Here is a 21,797-nt window from a genome sequence, read left to right as displayed (position 1 = left end):
CAGAGGGTGACCTCCTCCCGTTGGCAACTGGGCAACTGCCGGTGCAGCCCAGCAACCAGGTCCCTTTCCTCCACTAAGAAAACCCCACCCACCATCTCTCGCCTTCGGCAGCGCCTGAGCTCTGCGGAGGGTCCACCACCACGAGGTCACCCCCGCTCCAGAAAGACCCAGAAGATAAGAACAGCAGAGAATAAGGTATTGTATTTAATAGTGTTTCCCCCTTAGGTGATAGTGACGTGTAGATTTTCGGTCTTTCTTTAGTGACGTGTAGTCTTTCGGGTGAAAGACTGAGAGGAATTTGCATCTCCGCCAGCAAGGGATGATGGTCACGTCCTGGTGATGCTCAGCTGTGACCTGCGTGTGTCCCCCCCTCCTCACAGCCCCACTTTGGGGCTCTGGAGATGTGTCCTCTCCCGGGTCCAGTCCCCGTCACAGCCCAAATCCTGGCTCAGGAGCCGGAGGGGTCCCTGCAGGGGACGGTGCTGACCCCCACGATAGCAAAGGAGGGAGCCACAGGGCCGGTGGCTTCGTCTGGGTAGGATGGAGATGGAGAGGGGCGAGGAGGGGGGTCTCCTGCTCCGCCACCAAAGCAGCTCCCCCAGTTTGGCCCCTCATCCCCTTATAACACTGGGATCAGTGTTATTAATTACATTTTGTGCGAGATTAATTACATCAATCCTCCCTCCTGCTGCTGGTGGCCAGTCCAGCTTGCATGTGACGGGCCGAGGGGGCCGAGGTGGGAGGTTTGCCTGCTCGTGCGATGCTTTTGGCCTCCCCCGGCACCGGGAGGGCTCAAAGCCGGACCTGAACCTCTGCTTTGTGCTTTTCCTCATCCTCAATTACACCAAAGCTTCCCCAGGGAAAGATTTTTCTTTCTAACCGGAAGAGTTGCACTGAGACAGGTAAACTGAGGCAGGACAGTTAAAAGTCCCTCTCTCTCCTGCTGGGACAAAAAAAACCCTGCAGCAAAATAATAATTTGGAGAATTTTTCTTGAGATGGAACAACACCCTCTGCTCCGAAACTCAAAAGTGAGCTCGCCATCCCCTTTCCCAGCCCCGTTTGGATGATTTGATGTTTTCCAAGTGCCTGGCAGCAACGGCGAAGGACAAAGAGGGAAGGCGAAGCGTCTGTGAGTGCTGGTACCCATCCTGGGATGGGATAATTCGCTTTCTGGAGGCATCTCTCCGTCCTGCTCTGTCCCATCCCAAGCCCACGCATCCACAGATCCCATAGACTTATTAAATCCTTAAATCCTCCAGCGATTTCCTCAATGAAATAACCTTTGTGAGTCCATTTGAGTGGCTTAATCAGGAAAAAGAGGGTTTTGAGTGGCACCGTTTCCTTCGGTGGCATCTCTGTGCGAGGTTTGCCGCGATTTCGGGGATGCTGCAACAACTGGGGAAGGGCGATGGGATGCTCGGAGCATCTTGCCACGGACCCACTTGGCTTCTTTCCTCCTGTCTTTGCGCCTGAAGCTTTAATACTAAATAATAAAAAAGCAGCAGAGATCTGAGCTTGGATCCCGATGGGATTTTAACGGATTAGCCCTCGTTGTCACCCTCCTTCGCTGTGTTATTTTACATCCCATGTCACCTTTCAGGGCGAGCCGGGGCCGTTAACCTTTGTGCTGAGCAGCGCCGGGGAGGAAGTTCATGACAGCAAATGAATCTGTAGGCTGGAAATGAGGGATTAGCTCCGCTCGGAACATAAAGTAGGGCTGGAGATAGCTGGCGGAAGCGAGGAGAGTAAAACATGGGGCTTCTCTGGCCATTTCCGTACGGCGTAGGACTTGGTCTGGCTAACGAGGGTTTATGGAAGCCGAGAAGGGACGGAGGCTGTGCCGAAGGGAGACCTCCCTGAAACACCCTGATTTGATGCAGGAAATGTTGATGAAAATCAGGGCTGCCCCATAACGGGCATTTCCCCAACGGTTTGTGCCTCGTGTGGTCTTTTGGCAGTTTGGGCTTTCAAATACACCCAAACACTGTGTAACACCTTTTGCCCTGCCGAGATGCAGCGTTTCCACCCCTTTTCTCTATTCTGGAGAGTTTTTCCTCAAAACAGAGCAGGTTTCTCCCCATTCGCTAAGTTTTCCAAGCGGGATCAGTATTGGGGTGTATGGCTTTAAATAACTGCCGGGGTCACCCTGAACATTCCGATCCCAGCAACGGTCGCTGTTTATGTGCTGGAGATGGTGCAGACTGGGAGTCACTGGTCTGCAGTCGGAGGGTTTGGTCCTCTGATTGATCTGGAGGCTCAGTTATCCCCCAAAACCGGTGACCGACTTGAGGATGAAGCAGGACGAGGGTCCCAAAATGACACTTCTGGAAGAGTTACAGGTGGGAGGGCTGTGCCGAGGGTCTGCACATCCCCCAAAAAGGGGGGGGAGACTTCCCAAAATCCCACTGGCATGTCGCCAGAGCAGGGAAGGATGCGGGGGGATGATGCTTTGTGCCCTGCCGGGGGCAGGTTTAGCATCGTGGGTGGGAGCACGGAGCCAAAATGGTTTCTGAGAGAGAAGCAGACTTTCCCCATGTTGCTCGGGGGGGATTTGGGGAGCTGTGATGCCCAAATCGCTCCGTTTATTCCCACTCTGACACCCCTGTAACACACTCAAGCTCGCTATTGTATTTAAATTGCGATTTTATTTCAATTGTGATTGTATCTAAGTTGCGATTTAATTTAAACAGTGATTTAATTCAAATTGGGGTTTTATTTCGGTGGCGATTTTACTTAAATTGTGATTTAATTCAAATTGGTGTTTTACTTAAGTAATGATTTTACTAAAATTGCCATTTAAAGCGATTTGATTAAGCCCCTTTTGTCCCGTGCCTTTTCTGAGGATGGGGTTTGGGTTTTTGAGTTTTTTTTCCGGTAAATCTGGAGGGGAGTAGACGCATTGCTAAGAAGGGACGGAGGGTGGTGGAGATCGGCGTGGGAGAGAGGACGGGAAAGCCACAGGCGTGTCATAATCCGGCTGCCGGGTGACGCGGGCGAGTGCCGGGAGGTGGCGGGGAGGTCGCAGCAAGTCGGCTTTGAAATTAGTACTCGGGGGCCAGAAAAAACTCATTCCCAGATGGGAACGTTTGTTCCTTTTGCTCATTAAATTAACTGGTGAGCGGGAGGTGTGAGCTTCCCAAGTGTCGCTGCTGCGCAGCGGCAAGTGATGCCATTCAGTCGAAGCAGGGATTTGGGGGATAAAAAGCAGATTTCTGGTGTTTTGCTCTTCTCTAAAGAGAAGGGTTTCCTGGAGGCCCTTTCAAAGTTGCAGTTGCGACTCGAGTGTGAGACGTGGTTGGGTTTTTATTTCTTTGAGCGTGGTGATCCCGGTGATGCCCTTCCCCAGCCCAGGGGCAAGGGGAGAAGAGAACGCCTGTAGTTCTCCTTTGGCATTTAAGGCACAGATGCTCTTCGTGCAGCACTGGCAGTGGTATTTCAGCCAAGGAGGGCATTAGCTGTTAGCCTTTGGCTTTTCTTTTGAGGAGAAAAACGCAGTTTTGTGTGGAAAGCGGGCTTGCAGCAAGAGAAGCCTGAGCCTGGTTGGGCTGAAGTCGAAGCTTCACCCTTGCAGGTTCTTGAGGGCCTTTGGAGGTTGATGGTGGCCATGTCCTGTGGCCAAGTGCCATCTAGTGAGTCCTGCAGGTATCACTTTTGGAGAATGAAACTGGCTGTGCTCAAAAGTGTGGAGTTGGGTTCCCCCACCCCACTCCACCCCAGTTTGGAAATCCCTTTTTTAATTTTAATTTTTCGAAAGGAACCACAAGAACGAAGCAGGAGGTTTGGTTTTGGTTTGAAACACTCAACTGTCTCCCCTTTTAGTAAATCCTTCCAGACTCACGGTATATACAATACAGGTGACATTACAGGTGGTTTTATTTGGGTATGGGAATAAAAACCTCCAAGTCTGTGTTTTTAGGGCTGTGCCTGGAGGAGGAGACACGCAGAGGTGTGATGCTCGTGTGCTCGCGTGGCCACAGGGATGGGTGATGACTGGGAGGACGTAAGGGAGCTCTCCTCACCCGGCCCCAACTTGTATCTTCTTCTCCTCACTAAACAGAGACACGACGAGGAGGCGGTGATTGACCAGGGAAGAACGAGCACCGCTGTCACTATTCACTATGAGAAGGAGGAGCTGGAAGGTGAGTCGGGAGAGGTGCCACCAGCCCCACGCGTTTTCCCGTCGCGCAAAGTCCCTGCCGCGTCCTGTGCTCAGCGTATGCATCACCTGCAAATAAACAAGCACAGTTATTTTCACATTGTTTTAATATTATGGCTTTTAGACAGAGGGGAAAAAGCCCCCATGGCATCTGCGGTGTGAGCGTTGGCCACAGAGCTTGGTAGTTCCCAGCTTGTTTTCTCAGAGGCTGCTCTTGGCTTGGAGAGGTCAGGAGAATAAGTTGATGGCTGCAGACGCAGGGCTGTGATTTTCTTTTTTTTTTGTTCCAGACTTCATTATCACAGGACTGATTGGATCTCCTCTTGTTGCCTTGTGCCATACAAAGATTTTAAAAATAATTACCTTCTGTGGCTGCTTAATGAGCAGGTCTGAGTGTTGTCCAGCCAAAGCTGGAATTTTAGACAAGGGTTGATATTTTCAGGGCACTTTTAGGTGACCCGGAGCCATCGCTTGTTGTTGCTCTGTTGTTGCAAAGTTAAACAGGCTTGGAAAAAAGGATGTCTCTGACATTCAGGGATGCAGTGAAACTAAAATGAAGAGAAGTTGGTGTTTCCTCCTGGGATGGATGCGCTGGTTTAATCGTGGCAGCGGTGTCAACCGTCTCCACAATATCGAGAGTGATGCGAACACTGCTTTTTTCGCAGGCCACCGCACCCTGTCCGTGGGCATGCGGATGCCGCTGGTGAGGCAAAGCCACCGGTGCCACCGGCACCACCGACCCCACCGCCAGAAGCATCGGAAGAAGGAACGGGAGAAGGACTGTGCCCCGCTGGAGCAGGGCTACCACTGTAAGTCCCGCCACAGCGTTCACGAGCCTTCTCGGGGCTGCGTGGGTGCCGGGGTCCTCTGCAAGCAGGTCCGTGTGGCTGATTTGTGTGGTTTGCTGTTCTTCTGAGGGAAAGTGGCATTATTTGGGAGGCAGTTGAAGGCATAATGGATTGAGGCTGGTCTTCCGTAGAGGGATCCTGCCTTTAAAAATGGAAACGTGGGGAAGGAAAGTGGCCCGTCCTTATGCAGAGGTGCAATAGATGCTTCTCCTTCTCCGTGGCTCTGTGCAAGCCCGGCCAGACCCGGGGGAGAGGGGCCAGCCCAATATTTAGGGCTGAACTGGTGCCGATCGATGGCCACTTTGCGTATGAGCGTGACGGGTCGAATGCAGGTGTGGTAACGGGATTTATCTTCTGCCCCCAGACACCCCATCCCAGCGGGTGCAGTTCATCCTCAGCACCGAGGAGGATGAGCAGCACGTTCCCCACCACTTGTTCACTGAGCTGGATGAGATCTTCCTGAAGGCGGGTGAAGATGCCGAGTGGAAGGAAACGGCAAGGTAAATCCCTGCCGCCGGCTGCGGTGGCGGCCGTGGGCTCTGCCTTCCGCTCTCTGGAACGTGAAGCTTTTGCAGCTGCAGGTGCCGATGCGCGGAGCCTTCTCCTCTTGCCGCCCCGTAGCTGCACCAAAGGGGTTGCAGAGCTGAGGCTGTTTTCTTGCAACGGGGCTGATCGTGCCCAATGTCCGCAGGTGGCTGAAGTTTGAGGAGGACGTGGAAGATGGTGGCGAGCGCTGGAGCAAGCCCTACGTGGCCACGCTGTCCTTGCACAGCCTCTTCGAGCTGCGGAGCTGCATCAGCAACGGGATGGTGCTGCTGGATGTTTGTGCCAACAGCATTGAAGAGATCGCAGGTACTGAGTGCACTGCGACCCGCTGGGAACGGCCGAGCTCAATTTGCCGCGGTGCCCTTCACTCCCGTATCAAACCCTGCCCCAATGGCACGTCCTTTTCCAGAACCTCCACTGTGTTTTTAAATCGTGGGTTGCTTTTTGGATGTAGACTGGGTGTACAACAGTCACATCAGCTTTTTCTCCCAGTATGGGAGCCTTTTGAAAGCAATTTGTGGGGTCAGAGAGGCGATTAGAGAATATTCTCCGGCCAGAAAGGAGTGTCAGGGCTTGGCAGGCTGCTCTCAGGAACACGGAGTCTGTGTAAGAGCTGAACCTCCTTAAATAAGCTACTTACTACAAGCTGTTTCTTCCCGTTCTTGGTTTTTTTTTTTCCTATTGCCTTAACATCCAGGATTTAAGAGCTTTAAAGGCAGAGTTTATCTGGCAGGTGACCAAGCAGCATATTTCTGTGGGGAAGATAATTGAAGTTAATTGAAAAAGCGGCTTTGGAGAAATTATCTTTGACTGGCAGGTCTCCATTCAGCCCTTGCAAGAGCTGGAGAAGTCGGAGCCGTTCTTAGCACGTTTCTCCCTGGGCTTGGCAAATTGCAGTCGATGGGCAAAGGAAACTCTGGGAAAGTCTGTGCTAGAGATTGCTTATAATTTGTTGAAATGTGTCGAGTCTAGAAAGTCTGTCTAGAAACGCCAGATCGGGCAAAAAAATCACATTATCTAGGATGGGGAATAATTATCTGAGCGGAGTGATGAATAAGCACTTTGATGATGGCTTTTAGCAAAAGAGAATTCTTCCTTTCGCTGCAAAGGCTGAACTGCATTAAAACGTCTTGCTAAGCAAGGCTGAGCCCGCGTTAGGGTATCCTGCGTGGCGCAGCCTTCGCCGGGGGCTTGAGGGGTCGGGGCTTGGGGACTTTCTGCTCTGACGGCTTCGTTTCCCGTTGCCATCTCCAGATATGATCCTGGGCCAGCAAGAGCAGTCCGCAGAGTTTGATGAGTGCACGCGGGCGAAAGTTCGAGAAGTGCTTTTGAAGAAGCATCACCATCAGAACGAGAAGAAAAGAAACAACCTTCTCCCCATCGTCTGCTCATTTGCTGACATGAGCAAGAAGCAGTTAGACGTGCATCCCCTTGGCAAGCCAGGTGAGGGTTCCTGCAGGGTTTGGTACCCGGTGAGGGTTTCTGCCAGGCTTTGGCACCAGGTGAAGGTTTCTGCAGGGCTTTGGCCCCATTAGACTTCTCCCGGCAAAGGAGAAGTGTCCCGATTGCTCCTTGCCTGTCTTTCTCAGTGTCTTTCTTTCTCCTCCCAACCCAAACACTCACTCCTCATCCATCTCCCACCACTGCAGAAGCTAAAAATGGGGTGAACCATGACAGCCATCCGATGGATCTAAGCAAGGTGAGACACTCGTAGCTTTCTTACGCTTTTAGGCCAGATTTGCTCTTGCAAACTTGGCTGCAGAGTGTTCTGCAGAGTGCTGTGGGCTTTGCTTTTGGGGTAATGGCTGAAAATCCCTTGTCGTGCCCAGGCGGAGCTGCGCTTCATGAAGAAAATTCCCACCGGGGCTGAAGCGTGCAGCGTGCTCGTAGGAGAGCTGGATTTCCTTCGCCAGCCCATCGTGGCATTTGTCCGCCTGAGCCCAGCTGTCCTCCTCTCGGGCATGATGGAAGTTCCCATCCCAACGAGGTCTGAATGAGAAGCGCAAAGTTTTTATTTAAAAAAAAAACACCACAACAAAACACCAAATTCATGCATCAGTTGGGCGTCCCAGGGGAACACAGCCAGTGGGAGCAAGCACGTTTCTCCCACCCACATCTCCCTGCTTTCATTCCTCCCTTCCCTGCTGGAGCTTTTAAACCCATTGGCCAATTTTAATGAAAGTTGGTCCAAACCTCAAATTTGTGTTTGGTTTTGATGCGTTTCAAATTCATCACCGGAGTCGGTGAGCCTACACGTCCCCCCTGGAGCCACGCTCTGGGGTGGGAGCTCCCAGGGATTTCCTTGGGTGCCCTTTGAGTGAGGCCATGTTCTTCTCATTTTGGTTTTCTTGCCTAGGTTCCTGTTTGTTTTGCTTGGACCAGGAGGAAAAGCCCATCAGTACCATGAGATCGGCAGGTCCATGGCTACTATCATGACGGATGAGGTGTGACGAGATAAGAGATATCTCTGGGTCATTTTTTTGGGGCTTCACCTCTCCCTGTCTCTGTAGTAGTGAGGAAGAGGGTTTGTTGTCTCTCTTAGCTGCCTGCAGGAGGCTAAAATCCCACCTGGGCTGCAGCCCGCGCCTCATCCTTCTCCCCAGGGTCCCCAGCATGCTGTCCCCAGTGGTGGCATTGCCAGGGCCAGTGAAACTTCTCCTCTTGAAGCAGAAGGCTGTGGTGTGCCATGGGGGACGGGAGCCTGGTGGAGATGGTTACAAATACTGTGATGCACAGATTTTTCCTTTGGGGGGAATATTTCCTGCCACTTCCAACAGGCGATTTGGGGGAAATGACCTTGCATTTAGCCAAGAGCTTATTACACTGGTTAGGACATCCGAGATGGGTCATCCTCTTACCAGGTTGTCTCCTACGGCAGGTTTTCCACGACGTTGCCTATAAAGCCAAGAACCGGGCTGACCTGGTGGCTGGCATCGATGAGTTTCTGGATCAGGTCATGGTTTTGCCGCCAGGAGAGTGGGATCCCTCCATCCGAATTGAGCCCCCGAAAAACGTCCCTTCGCAGGTGAGTGCTGCGGCAGAAGGAGGCACGAGGAGGACAGGCAGGAGGGCAGCACAGCTGGGGGTGCTGCTCAGGGGCCCAAATTCACAGGTCACGTACCCAGCCCAAAAAGCAAAACAAGCCAGTGGCTGCAAAGACATATCTTTATCTTATTTGCATTTTAACAGGAAAAAAGGAAGTTGCCAGAAGCTCTCGATGACAGCGCTTCTCACAGCAAGCTGGAGAAACACAGCGGTCCTGAACTGGAGCGGACAGGAAGGTGTGAACTGAAATAGTTTGGTGGGGTGTTTTTCTGTTTGCCCCTAAAATCTGAGTGTGCACCTCCCTTCTAGCAGAGTTTTGGGGTTAACTGGGTCAGTGAAGGGGCTCCAGGTTCCCAGCTTGGTCCCCTGGGCTGGGTGGGTGGGAGATTTGGGCAGCTGGGCTGAGCCGCAGCATGGTTGCACACAGGTTTTCTTGCTTTGGGGTGGAAGCAGATGTGTAAGTACCTCCAGGTAGAGCTCTGCTGCTTCTCAAAGTGAGGGACTGTTGCAATAAGAGGGGACGGGCTCTCAGGTTTGGTCTCCTTTTCTTTTTGTTGGAGGGGTTTTTTGTATGCCTCAGTTTCTACTGGGGCTAAAATGGGAGAAGGAGACTTCTTTTTAGCAACGGAAGTTACTCTGTGCTTGTGATTGTCCTTCCTCAGCCAAGAAAACTCAACGCTGTCTTCCACGAAAATGTTGTTTTGTTTTTTTTTTCCTTCCTCCAGGCTCTTTGGCGGTTTGATCCGGGATGTGAAGCGAAAAGCCCCCTGGTTCTGGAGTGACTTTCGGGATGGTCTGAGCCTGCAGTGTCTGGCGTCCTTCCTGTTCCTCTACTGTGCCTGCATGTCCCCCATCATCACCTTCGGGGGACTGCTGGGGGAGGCGACCAACGGCCACATAGTGAGCACCTCTCTCTGTTGGGTGGCACGGGGGAGGACAACACTCATGCAAAAGTCCTTGCTGCAGTGAATTTGCACTTGTTTTTTTCCCCCTAATGATTTAATTACTCGCTGCTGCCTCTCTTCCCCGGACAGAGTGCCATGGAGTCGCTGCTGGGCGCATCCATGACCGGCGTGGTGTATTCCCTCTTTGCTGGCCAACCTCTCACCATCCTCGGCAGCACCGGCCCCGTCCTCGTGTTCGAGAAGATCCTCTACAAATTCTGCAAGTAAGGCTGGCTTCTGCGGCCAGGTGCTGCGAGCGCCTTTGGAAGAAGGCAGGGATGGAGAAAGGATGTTTTTCTTAGTGGTAGTTGGTAGATTTAAGTTGTCTTCTGTGTCACAGACATCACGCGCTGCTGCTTTAGTATGTGACGGTGCAGGAGCCCTCAGTCTCTGAAGGATGGATGGGTGGTTCGGGTTTTTTAGGGTTAAAGTGAAAGAGCAGGAGGAGGAGAAACCACAAGGATGTGGATGCCCGAGATGGGCTGCACAGGGAAGATGAGACAAATGACTCTGGTTTGGGAATGAGGGAAGATTTGCTTTCCTCTCAGTACAAACTCGGGCACTTTTTTGTATGATTTTTGCTGGAAGTGGAAATATATTTTACCCACATATCCAAAGAGTTTTCTGGTCAAATGTTTTGATGATTTTTGAGAAAGCAGGAGCTTTTCACGCGAAATGGATATTTTCCATGACAGTCTTTTTGTTGTGGCAACTGTGATGGGAGATTAACCCCCTTATTGCAATTAAATTTATTATGAAGCCCCAACTTGCTGGCAGCAGGTAACTGGGTGCAAACCCAGCCGGTTTCGCTGTTAGGGCATTGGGGTGATGTGGGAGAACACCACCTTCCACAACAGGGACCTGACCTCAATTAGCCTCCGAGGCATTAACACAAGGTCATTGTTAAATAAGGATTAATTAGCCTCTCCTCCTGCGGGCCCACACCCTGTGCCGCAGCCCCAAGGCTGTCTGTAGTAGGACCGGAAACTGCATTTACCATCCGCAGCCTTGACACGCTCCTGAATTGCTGCCGACTTTCCCCGAAGGAAGGCACGGCTCGGAGTCTCTTGCTGCCCTCTCCACCCTGCGTTTTCTTTTGCTTTCCCAGGGACTACGCGCTCTCTTATCTCTCTCTCCGGGCATGCATCGGGCTGTGGACCGCCTTCTTCTGCATAGTGCTGGTGGCCACCGATGCTAGCTCTTTGGTGTGCTACATCACCCGCTTCACCGAAGAAGCCTTCGCCTCCCTCATCTGCATCATCTTCATCTATGAGGCTCTGGAGAAGCTGAGTCACCTGCGAGAGACCTACCCTGTGCACACGCACAGCAAGCTGGACTTCCTCACCATCTCCTAGTGGGTTTCTTCCTCCTAAAGTGCCGCTGCCCCTTGGCAGGAGCTCAGGGCTGCACCTCCATCGCCTTCCCCTCACCCCTGTCTTGGCTTCTCTCCTCCCAGCTGTAAGTGTGAGGCACCGACCCATCCCAGCAACGAAACCCTGCAGTTCTGGGAGAGCAACAAGATCAATGTGTCTGGCATCACCTGGGAGAACCTCACGGTGACTGTAAGTGCCCCGAGTCACTGCTTCCTCGTGCCGCGGCCGCAGGGTCCAGGGGCACTGGCCTGGTGCAAAGCTCAGAGCCCTTCAGGTGATGGTGGGCTTCAACTTGTGCCAGTGCTGCTCTGAAAAGTCATTACTTCAGTGTGTTTAACCTCCTTGGGCCTGGGAAGGAGAGTTCACCTCATCCCTGACATGGTGGGCAATAACTGTTATCCTCAGGACAGCGGTTCTGTCTGGGAGCAAGGTTCAGTGGGTGCTTTGGTTATTGGAGAAGTTGGAGGACTTAAGTTCATGCTTGAAGGCTGTAATTAGCTTCCTTCATTGGTTCCTAGTAACTCCAGGCCTTGCTTTCTTACTCAGCGCTGTCTGAAGGTACGTGCATAAACTTGCATGTCTGAGCAGCCCCTTGGGCCATTGTTGCTGGAAGCAGAGCTCAGGCACAGGGTGGGACGCTCTTATGGACATCTTCACCCCCCTTGGCCGTGTCCTGTGAGCCCGACCCTGGGAAGGGACAATTTGTCTCTTCTCCTTTCCTGTCACTGTTGTCTTAGCCCTCCTTCCCCGTTCCCTCTTTCACTCTCCCCAAGAGTTCCCAGTGTTTCCTTCCCCTCTGGTGTCTTCTTCAGCCACGGTTACCTGCTGTTCAAGCAGAGGATGTGCCATAGGTCTGTGGTACAGTGTCCCATCACATCTCCTCTCTCCGCTGTCTGTGTAGTTCCATGTGTCACTTATTCAGCTGCTGTTGATCGTTAAATATAAATCTCCGCTAGCTGCAGCAGTCCCAAGGTCACAGATCTTGGAGCAAGATCCTCCAAACCCCCTAGTTATCCGAGGTTTCCTTGCCGCATGTGCACTACCTTTGTGTCCTGATGCTCTGTTTCCCCAGGAATGTCGGTATTTGCATGGAGAGTTTCGTGGACCTGCCTGTGGACACGATGGCCCCTACACGCCCGATGTCCTCTTCTGGTGCTGCATCCTCTTCTTCTCCACCTTTGTCCTGTCGGGCTTATTGAAGAAGTTTAAAACCAGCCGCTACTTCCCGACCAGAGTAGGTAGAAGACGGTGGCCAGCAGCAGTCTCCACACTCATTTCCCAAAATGGCTTTCCCGGAGCACTAAGCAGTGTTTGCCACCGCTTGGTCAAACTGGGAAATATTGGACCTTGAAGGCCAAACTTGGATGTCTCTCACTCATTTCCAGGAGTGCAAAACGATCGTAGCGTTTCCCACCTGCCTCGTGACCTGCCCCGGAGTGGTTTTTTCCCCAGGCAGTGGGAAATCGGTCTTCCAAAGTTGGTTGTTTGTTGTATTTTCATTTGTGTTTTTTTTCACCTTGTGTGCCCAAGGGGAAAGTTGATTCAAATGAGGAACTGCCATAGAAAAAGACACAAAAGACACTGTTTCTTCCTTTTGAGGAGCAAATGATGCCTCAGTGCCTTATTCCCATTGTAGCTGTGAGTGCAGCTGTAGTGGCAGACGTCTGTTTCATTATTTTTTAATATTTATTGGCTTTTTTTTTAAGTTTGAATTTAAACCACCCTTTTCCACCTAATTAAACTTTTTTTATTGCCTGACACCAGATCTTGCAGGTACAAACACAGCAACACTATCCAAACGAGGGATTTGGCTGCATCTTCTCAGAGTGGTGGGAATTTGTTAACCAGCCTTAATGCTGTTGATGTCTTTAACTTTTCCATCTCACGGTATGGCCCCGTTTGTGCTGTCCCTTTCAGCTCTGCTTTCTTGCCCCAGGTACGGTCCACAGTCAGTGACTTTGGTGTCTTCCTCACCATCGTCATCATGGTCCTCATTGACTTCCTGGTTGGGATCCCATCGCCGAAGCTCCACGTCCCCCACATGTTCAAGGTAATGGGGTGTTTTGGTGTGGAGCCGCTTTCGGCCCTTGGGGATGCCACAGGGTGATGCTGGGACAGGACAGGGCTGAGTCTGGGGATGCTGGTGGTGTTACCATCTCCTCTTCCACCTCCGAATGCATCGTTTCCTTCTGGAAAGAAGACGCCAGCCCCAAAACTTGATACCTACAGAAGTATCTATAGGTGCTTGCGACGAGGACGCTGGCACTGCTGAACCCCGTAGGAGAGGGTGACACGAAGGCAGGGCCAGGAGATGAGGCGGCACAGCGATGGAGAGGAAAATCAAAGCCAGTGAAGTGGCTGGGCTGGGAGTTGATCCTGATGTGTGTTTTGGCTTTGTTGCAGCCTACCAGAGACGACCGCGGGTGGTTGGTCAACCCCATAGGGCCCAACCCTTGGTGGACGGTGTTGGCCGCGCCCATCCCAGCTCTGCTCTGCACCATCTTGATATTCATGGACCAGCAGATCACGTCTGTCATTGTCAACAGGAAGGAGCACAAGCTGAAGGTAAGGGGCTGCAAGAGCTGACCCCATCCCCACCCCACTCTGGGCTGCAGGTGTGGGGAGAAGCTCCTATGCCAAGTGCTTTGTGAAGGCGTTGGTTTGGGACAAGGTCAGGCTGTGTGGCAGGATGCTCTGCTGGATTAGTGATGTCACAGGGAGCAAACGAGGGCAGTTCAGATGAGCAATCTTTTGGAGGAGCAAATTAATTTTCGAGCACTATAGAAGCGTGTTTTTGTTTCAGAATGCCAGCAGGAGCTGGGGGAACGAACTGTTTTGACGCACTGCCAGGGATAACTCGGGGTCACATCTTGCTTACAAGCAGTAGAAATTTCTTTATGAATGAAAATAGTCTGTTTGTTTGTGTGTTTGTTTGAGAAGTAGCTATTGCACAAACCTCCCAAATCCACTTGGTCTGAACTCCTGCCAGATTTTCATGCAAGGTGCTTGCGCAAAGACCGGATCCATCCTTATTTTTGCCAATTCTTCTCTTAAATTTTCAAGAGGGTGACTTGCGCCCAAGTAGGGTTTGAGTCTGAGTCGCGACGTTGTCCTCGCTCTTGTGCTGTGGGATGCTCTGTTCCTTGTTTTGCTGCCCACAGAAAGGATGCGGGTACCACCTGGACCTTTTCATGGTGGCCGTGATGCTCGGGGTGTGCTCCGTGATGGGGCTGCCCTGGTTTGTGGCTGCGACTGTCCTGTCCATCACCCACGTCAATAGCCTCAAAGCGGAGTCTGGCTGCTCAGCTCCAGGAGAACAACCCAAGTTTCTGGGGATACGAGAGCAGAGAGTCACCGGCTTGATGATCTTTGTGCTCATGGGCTGCTCTGTCTTCTTCACTTCGGTGTTAAAGGTAAGAGGAAAATGCAAAACGCCCAACAAGCGTGAGCTTTTTGGAGGTTTGACAAAAACCATCCCCTCCCTCCAGGCCTGAGTAGGTGTGGAGCAGAGGAGGAGGCGATCCCAAACCTTGAGGCTTGGCCCACGGTGGGAACCAGCCTCAGTTACCCTTTCCACCAGTTTGGTGTCCTCGAGGCAAGCGAGCAGGACAACTGCTTTCATTCCCAGGTGTCTCTCAGGCCCACCTGTGTTTATGGGTTACGACAAAGCGGATTCAGACCAGTACACTGCTCTCTTTCAAGCAGGCAGCACCTTATGGGATGCAATTGGCTCCCCCAAATGCCTCCCAACAGCCGTTCCCAGTAGCTAAACACACCAAAATCATCCCCGTGGGCTTCCTTGTGTGTTCCTCCCACAAAGTCACCGCAGCTCTAGGCTAAAAGGAGGCACTTCGCTTTTGCGTGTTGCCACAAAAATGTGTAGAAATGTTCTTCTGCCGTCACAGAACGTGGCGTACAGTTTCATGGGTGAAATGACCTATTTTCCTCCAACCTTTCAGGAAAACAGGAGTATTCTAATGAAACGTAACTAAAAATTTATTAGATTATTCTAATGAAACGTAACTAAATGCTCTGCCTAAAGCAGAGCATACACTCACTCACTCGCACGCACAAAACCTCTACGGGTTGAGAGCTGAAACATCTCTAACCCTGTGGAAACTGGAAAGCTTTAGGCAATTTTAGGCAGTGCCTCTAGAAGAGAGCAGTAATACTGAAAAAACAATTAAAAAAATAAATTATTGCTTTTTTTTTTTTTTTAATTTCCCAGTTTATACCCATGCCTGTGCTTTATGGTGTCTTTCTCTACATGGGTGTGTCGTCGCTCAGAGGGATTCAGGTACGGACTCTTACAGCGTGCAGCTCCCTGCTGTGTCATCTCCAGAGAAGCAGGAAAAAAGCAGTGGTGTGGGAGAAAACCTCCCCAAAATCAGGCAGTGAAAGTATTTTGTATAAGGAAAAGATTGGTGGGGGCACAGGAGGTACGTAGGGCGGGAGGACCAGGCAAGTTCAGCGCGCTCTGCGTCACGGTTTGGGACAGGGCAGTGTTTGGTGTGGTGAAAATGGGGGAATTCAGTGCAAAGCGAAGGCGATTTCTACTGCCGGTGGGAATCCTCACTGGGGGGTTGAGTGGGCTGAGAAATGCCAAATAACAAACAGAAGAATAGAATATATTAAACATATATTTTTATAGAAGAACAGGGAGGGGGAGGGGGAGATGGTATGAGGAGAAGGACCTGGGGGTACGGACTGATGAGAAGCTCACCGTGAGCCGGCAATGCGCGATCGCAGCCCAGAAGGCCGACCGCATCCTGGGCTGCATCAGCAGTGTGGCCGGCAGGGCGAGGGGGGATTGTGCCCTCTGCTGTGCTCTGCTCTGGGGAGACCCCCTGCAGTGCTGCCTCCAACTCTGGGACCACAGCACAGGAGAGCCATGGACCTGGTGGAGCGGGGCCAGAGGAGGCCCTGGAGCTGCTGGGAGGGCTGGAGCCCCTCTGCTGGGAGGACAGGCTGGGAGAGGTGGGGGTGTTCAGCCCGGAGAAGAGAAGGCTCCGGGGAGCCCTCAGAGCCCCTTCCAGTGCCTAAAGGGGCTCCAGGAGAGTTGGGGAGGGACTCTGGATGAGGGAGGGGAGCAATGGGACGAGGGGGGATGGTTTGACACTGACAGAGGGCAGATTGAGATGAGATATCAGGGAGAAATTTTTCCCTGTGAGGGTGGTGAGGCACCAGCGCAGGTTGCCCTGAGAATCTGTGGCTGCCCCATCCCTGGAGGTGTTCAAGGCCAGGTTGGACAGGGCTTGGAGCAACCTGGGCTGGTGGGAGGTGTCCCTGCCCAGGGCAGGGGGTGGGACTGGATGATCTTCGAGGTCCCTTCCAACCGAAACCCTTCTGTGATTCTATAATAGAAGGACGTGGAATAATTGCAATTTGGTGGGCAGCTCTCATGGGCACACTGGTTTATAGATGGAGCAAAGGGAAAACGGGTGCTGCTCCCGGGAGGAACAAAGTGGGATCCAGGATTTCTCACTGCACGCGAGATCCTGAAAACTCATTCCACGTGCCAACAGGGCCGGAAACTTTCCGCAGCCCCAAGGGGTAACTTTTCCGCTTTTATTTTGCAGTTCTTCGACCGCTTGAAGCTCTTTTGGATGCCGGCAAAACACCAGCCGGATTTCATCTACCTGCGGCACGTTCCCTTGCGGAAAGTGCATTTCTTCACCATGATCCAGCTCATCTGCCTCGTCCTGCTCTGGGCCATCAAGGTGTCCCGTGCTGCCATCATCTTTCCCATGATGGTAAGAGCCGGTGCCGCTCAGCAGTGGGACATTTGCAGCGTCGGAGTGAGATGTAACATCATCTCAGACCTCACCCCCTCTTCCTTCTTATTTTGTGAAGGTTTTGGCTCTCGTGTTTGTCCGGAAAGTGATGGACTTCTGCTTCTCAAAGCGGGAGCTCAGCTTTTTGGATGACCTTATGCCAGAAAGCAGGAAGAAGTTGGCCGATGCCAAAAATGAAGCCAAAGAAGAAGAGGTGATGCTTGCTGAGTGCTCGGGGGTGGGTGTCTCCCTCGGGCTCTGAGATTGCCTCTTTCCGTCACAGCTTCTCTTGAAATGTTGGGGGAAGATCCGAACTCAATAGAAATAGATCCTGACAGCCTGGATCCCGCATCATAACTTTTTAAATTAGCAGTGAGCTTAACACTTGAATAGCGGTACAATTTTTAAAGGTGCCATTTATAATAAACATTATAATTATGATGGAAAGATTTGCTCATAAGGGTGGTTTTAACCCCCTCCCAAAATGTTTGGAGTGAAAGGTCCTTCCCCGGCTGCGCTAACAGAAGGTCAGAAGGAGAGGGCAGCATGTGGGTTTTGCTGGGTGTTCAGTTTATCTCCACTTCGATCATAGACAGAGAACTTTGATTTGTCCCTTTTTATGTCAGGAGTCCCAGGAGATGATGGAAGCTGCTGCTGCAAACTCCGTTCGGCTGCAGCTGGGCAAGAGCAGCACCGCGGATATCCCAAAGCCAAGCAGCGACAGGTAAAGCCCCACCAAGCAGCAGGACCCCCGGCAAGATTAGCCTGAAGGGGGTTGGCAGAATTTTCTCCACGTTTATCTTTGCTGAGCATCCCAGCGCCATGCACTCAGCTTGGCGGGAAGAGCAAATTTATGGGCAGGGCGGGCGGCAGAGCGCTGGCACAGGCTGCCCAGAGAGGTGGGGGAGTCTCCCACTCGGGAGCCATTCCAAACCCGCCTGGAGGTGTCCTGTGCCACTGCTGTAGGTGCCCCTGCTCTGGTGGGGGTGGGACTGGGGGAGCTCCAGAGGGCCCTTCCAGCCCTGACCAGTCTGGGATTCTGTGCAGAGCCTTTGCACAGAGCTGTAGCTCTGCGGCTCTCCGGCTCGCCTTCCAAACCTCCTCCTCCCGCCCAACCCGCTGTGCTTATGCGCAGCTTTGGTTCTCCTCCCCCCCGTTCCTCTTGCTGGTGCTGATGCGCTGGGTGGCATCAGTTCCCGCAGTCACGGATTGCTGTCTCAAATATTTATTGCAGGACTGATCCTTCGGAGATTAATATCTCGGAAGAGATATCAAAAACACCCGTGTGGAAGGCTCTCACTATGAGCATGGAAACAGTCTGAATCTGGGGAGAAAAGAGGTAAAGGATCGCGTGGGAACGTGGCCGTGCTCCTTTGCAAGCTGTGGCACATGCCTACGGCTTTTCTTTTTTTGCCGGCAATGTCGAGCAAGCGGCGAGGGCTGCGGCACACGAACCAGCTCCTCTCTGCCGGCGCGGTCTCACGAGCGGGGCAGCAGCCCCACTGATGACGCTCTCCCTCCTTTTCTCTCTCCTCCATCCCCCCAACTCCAGTTTTCATGTTTAGGAATCTTGACTTTGAAGGAGAGGCGTGAGAACGTGACTCGGGGATGTGCCCATGCAGACATGGGCAGAAACCGCTTTTATTTTGTTTTCCAGTTGGCGGATTCCCCTTTAAGCCACGGCGATGGTTTCAGCTGTCCTTGGTGTGCTTCAGGCATTCCCTCTCTCCAGAGCAGCAAACTGAGGTGCACATGACAGTCAGTGGGAGTTCGGTGGTGTTCCGCCTCCATGTGTTCGTGTGTGGGTTGTTGCCGTTTTGTAGCAGTAGAGGGACTGCTGCCGCTTCATCGTTCGGTGCTATTTTTTTAATATCTCACTCCTTTTCTATTTATCTTTCTTTTGTTCCCCAAAAATAAACTCTGAATGTTTCTGTTGTGTGTGACGCATTCTCCACTTTCTTCTTCATCGCGACCGGGTTCTCGGGTCTGGTTTGGGGTCCTGCCTTCAGTTCGCCCTTCTGTCTCTCCCTGGCAGGAGAGGGATGCCCTCCGTGGCGGGGCAGCGCGGAGCGCCCGAGCGGTTGGGCCGAGGCGAAGGAAAAGCATTTGCTCCCTGCGCTCCAGTTTTACACTGGAGTGTTTTTGGAATTTTTGTTTGTTGGTTTGTTTGTTTGTTTTTATGATAATTATTTTTCTTGTTTCGGCTCTGCCGTCAGCCTGGAAGCTGCAAAAGGCAGAAATGGCGCCTTCTCCTCCCCCGGCTGTTAAATTAATATAAGGCAGCGCTTCAGATCAAACCCCTCCAATCCGCCGGGTGGTGGCGGGAGCGGCCAGGCGAGACCTGGGGCTCTGTGTCCCCGGGCTGCCCCTCCGCTGTCCCTCCGCTTTCCTTCCTTTTCCCTCCCTGGCTCTCTCGCTGTGGTGTTTTTTCCTCCTCCCCTCTCCTCACAAAGCCTCTCGCAGGGTGGGATGAGCCCGGAGGCAAGTGGGAAGGTGCCTTTTCCTCCTCCTTTTTCCTGCCCCTTTGCAGGAAGAAGCTGTTGAGCAGAGATGGTTCTCGTGCTCTCTTCCCATCTCGGTGGGGTCGTTGGGCTGCGGCGTGGGGCCGCGGAGCCCGGGAGGAGAGGACAACCCCGAAGAAAAGGTCCCCTTGCCGCCCTCCACCAGCAGCGGTGGGATGGGTGCAGGGACCCTCCTGCCATCGGCTTATCCCGTCCCCTGTGGGAGCCTTTTTCTGCAGCAAACCGACCCAAAATGACAACGGCACGTTGGTGCTTCTTGCTAAATGGGGAGGGGGGAGAAAAACAAATCATCTATCAGTTTGCTCTGTAAGGATGGAAGCGGCGCATCCCCAAACAGGGCCAAAATCAGGCGGCTTTTACGGGATGGGGTTTTGCAAAGCGGCTGGTGCCAGTGCCCCACGGTGACGGTCGGAGGGGGAAGAAACTGGTTGAGCCCTTAAAAAGAGGAAAAGAAAAAGGCTCGGAGGAAGGGAAAGGTGCAGCACCGGGGTTTCCTTGCTGCTGTTCCTCCGGATGGCCATGCACGTCCCCTCCATGCTGCCCTCCGGGCAGGACCGTGCTCGCTGCTCCGGCTCTGCCTCCCCGGAGGGGAAAGGTCCCAGAGCAGGAGAGTCCCCGTCTCTCCCCCCTTCCCAAAAGAAACTTTAACTTAATCGTTACGCTGGTGACCCACAGTGGCTGTGGGGCTGTGGTACTAGCCCTATTGCTGCCCTGCCCTTAAAATGGAATTATACACTTCTAAAATGGAATTATACACTTCTAATATAGGACAATTTGTTTTTTTTTTTTCCATTTTGTTTTCCTCCCTGGAAAAGGAGGGAGTGGGGCTGAGCTTCACTCCCTCCTGGCCGGGACCGGGGCCAGAGCCTGGGATTGTTTTCGGCACGTGCCGGGCATCACTCCGGCAGAGACAGAAAGGAAGAAAATCACCCTGGAGGGAAAACGCGACCGGTTTTGGGGCAGAGCGGGCTGAGTCCGGCTCTGCATCTCCCCCCTCCCCAGGGGCCACAAAACCTTGGCGGCTGCCTCCAAAAGTCCTTACTTAAAAAACAAAGCAGATTTCCCCGGCGTGGCCCTCTTCTGCATTCGAAGCTCGGGGGTTTTTGCTGCTTACAAGGTGAGACTTTTTATTTATTTATATATTTATGTATTTATTTTGAATTAAATGAAAGCTGAGGCCTTGGTTAACAACGTGACTCTGAGCCACCTAAAAGGCGGCTGTAACCCCCCGGGCTGACTGTGGGACACAGTGCTGCGCCTGTCCCCCCCTTCGTGCTCCGTGATCCCACGGCCGGCTCTGTATTTTGGGAGGATTTAATATTTCCCTGTGCAGAGGAGAATTTTACGGGGAGGAGGCGGGAGGAGGAATCCCTCTCAAAGCTGCTCCTGGAGTCGCTTTAGGAATCAAAAGAGATATCCCTGCAGTGACCCGCAATGCTTTAGTTGGCAGCAAAGCCCCTTCCCAGCGAGGCGGGACGGGGGCTGCTGTGCGCTTCGGTGCCTTCAAACAGCTCCTCCCACCCCCGGGGGCCCCTCGAAAGAAGTTTCCTAAAATGATGCGCTTAATAGAGATCCTTAAGCAGGGGGTGGGGGGTGTAATGTAAAAAGGTAATATAAAAGGGTGGGGTTATTATTTTACCCCCCCCAGTGCACTACATGTAGAAATGCAGCAATTCTTTTTCTTGCGCAGATGCTGAAATATATTTATTTTATTGTAAGAGATGATCTAGTTTGGAAACGCTCCGTGTTGTAAATAAAACGGGGGGGGGGGAATCCCCCAAGCAAATCTGTGTTAGTTATAACTTTGAATCTTTGTGTGGTTTTGTGTTTGGTTTTAGTTTTTTTGTTTCATTGGGTTTTTTTAATTTATTTTGGGTTCATTCTGTGGAACACAAATGACACAAATCCCTGTCGCCGTCGCGTGGGTCCCGTCGGTGGAGCGTCACTGTGGACTGAGGGGTTCCCCCCACCGGAGCCGGGACTGTCGGCCCTTTTTCTCTTGTTGCCCATTGAACGTTATGGGAAAAAGAATGGAATAAACCTCTCGTTTGTCTCACTGCGCTGCTGCCGTGTCTTTGGGAGGGCGGGGAGGAGGCAGAGGGGGGTGTGGAGCTTTTTTGGGGGGGGCTGGAGGGGATGGGGGAGTGGGCAGCACTGATTTTTGGGGGAAAGCCCATTTGCGTGGGGGTGGGGAACCAGCTGACTGGGGAAAGGGCTGAAATTAGTGGGTTTGGGGGTTTGAAAAATTGAATGACTTAACTGTGTTTTGTTTTTTAAATTTTGTTGTTTTTTTTTTTTAATTTGGGTTATTAAATTTGGGGGGTTTAAATTTTGTGGGTTTCTTTAATTTGGGTTTTTATATTTTTTTTTTTAATTGTGGTTGTTTTTCTGTGCAAGTAATTGCGATGAGCTCTGTGTTGCAGGAGGGAGGGGACAGCAGTGTCACACGTGTCCCCTCTGCCAGACCGTGGGGTGCTCAGGGAGCTCAGAAAGGGACTGGGGGGAGGGAGGGGTCGGCGCACAACAGAAATTGAGCATTTCTTCCTCCCTACATTCTTGGGGGTATATTTTTGCCCATCTGCAATAC

The 21,797-nt window shown here is 52.2% G+C and overlaps 1 protein-coding gene across 1 annotated transcript; it reads left to right on the top strand.

Annotated features, from left to right (window-relative positions):
- Positions 1 to 3,981: 3,981 nt before the first annotated feature.
- Positions 3,982 to 18,010, top strand: LOC309684587 (electroneutral sodium bicarbonate exchanger 1-like; the record flags this gene model as incomplete). Its single annotated transcript, XM_082500474.1, has 23 exons — positions 3,982 to 4,141; positions 4,824 to 4,967; positions 5,371 to 5,506; positions 5,698 to 5,858; positions 6,807 to 6,995; positions 7,142 to 7,251; positions 7,382 to 7,539; positions 7,909 to 7,996; positions 8,431 to 8,577; positions 8,742 to 8,833; positions 9,323 to 9,497; positions 9,632 to 9,765; positions 10,650 to 10,895; positions 10,998 to 11,103; positions 11,987 to 12,148; positions 12,851 to 12,964; positions 13,318 to 13,479; positions 14,076 to 14,327; positions 15,143 to 15,211; positions 16,494 to 16,667; positions 16,768 to 16,902; positions 17,315 to 17,412; positions 17,923 to 18,010. 23 exons carry the CDS (start codon positions 3,982 to 3,984, stop codon positions 18,008 to 18,010), a joined length of 3,300 nt encoding a protein of 1,099 aa, XP_082356600.1.
- Between the last annotated feature and the right edge of the window lie 3,787 nt (positions 18,011 to 21,797).

This window comes from Vanellus vanellus (genome assembly GCF_965231255.1).
Source record: "Vanellus vanellus genome assembly, contig: HAP1_SCAFFOLD_33, whole genome shotgun sequence".
Taxonomy (NCBI): domain Eukaryota; kingdom Metazoa; phylum Chordata; class Aves; order Charadriiformes; family Charadriidae; genus Vanellus; species Vanellus vanellus.
Note: the sequence above shows the minus strand (reverse complement) of the source record. Positions and strands in the feature narration are given on the sequence as shown.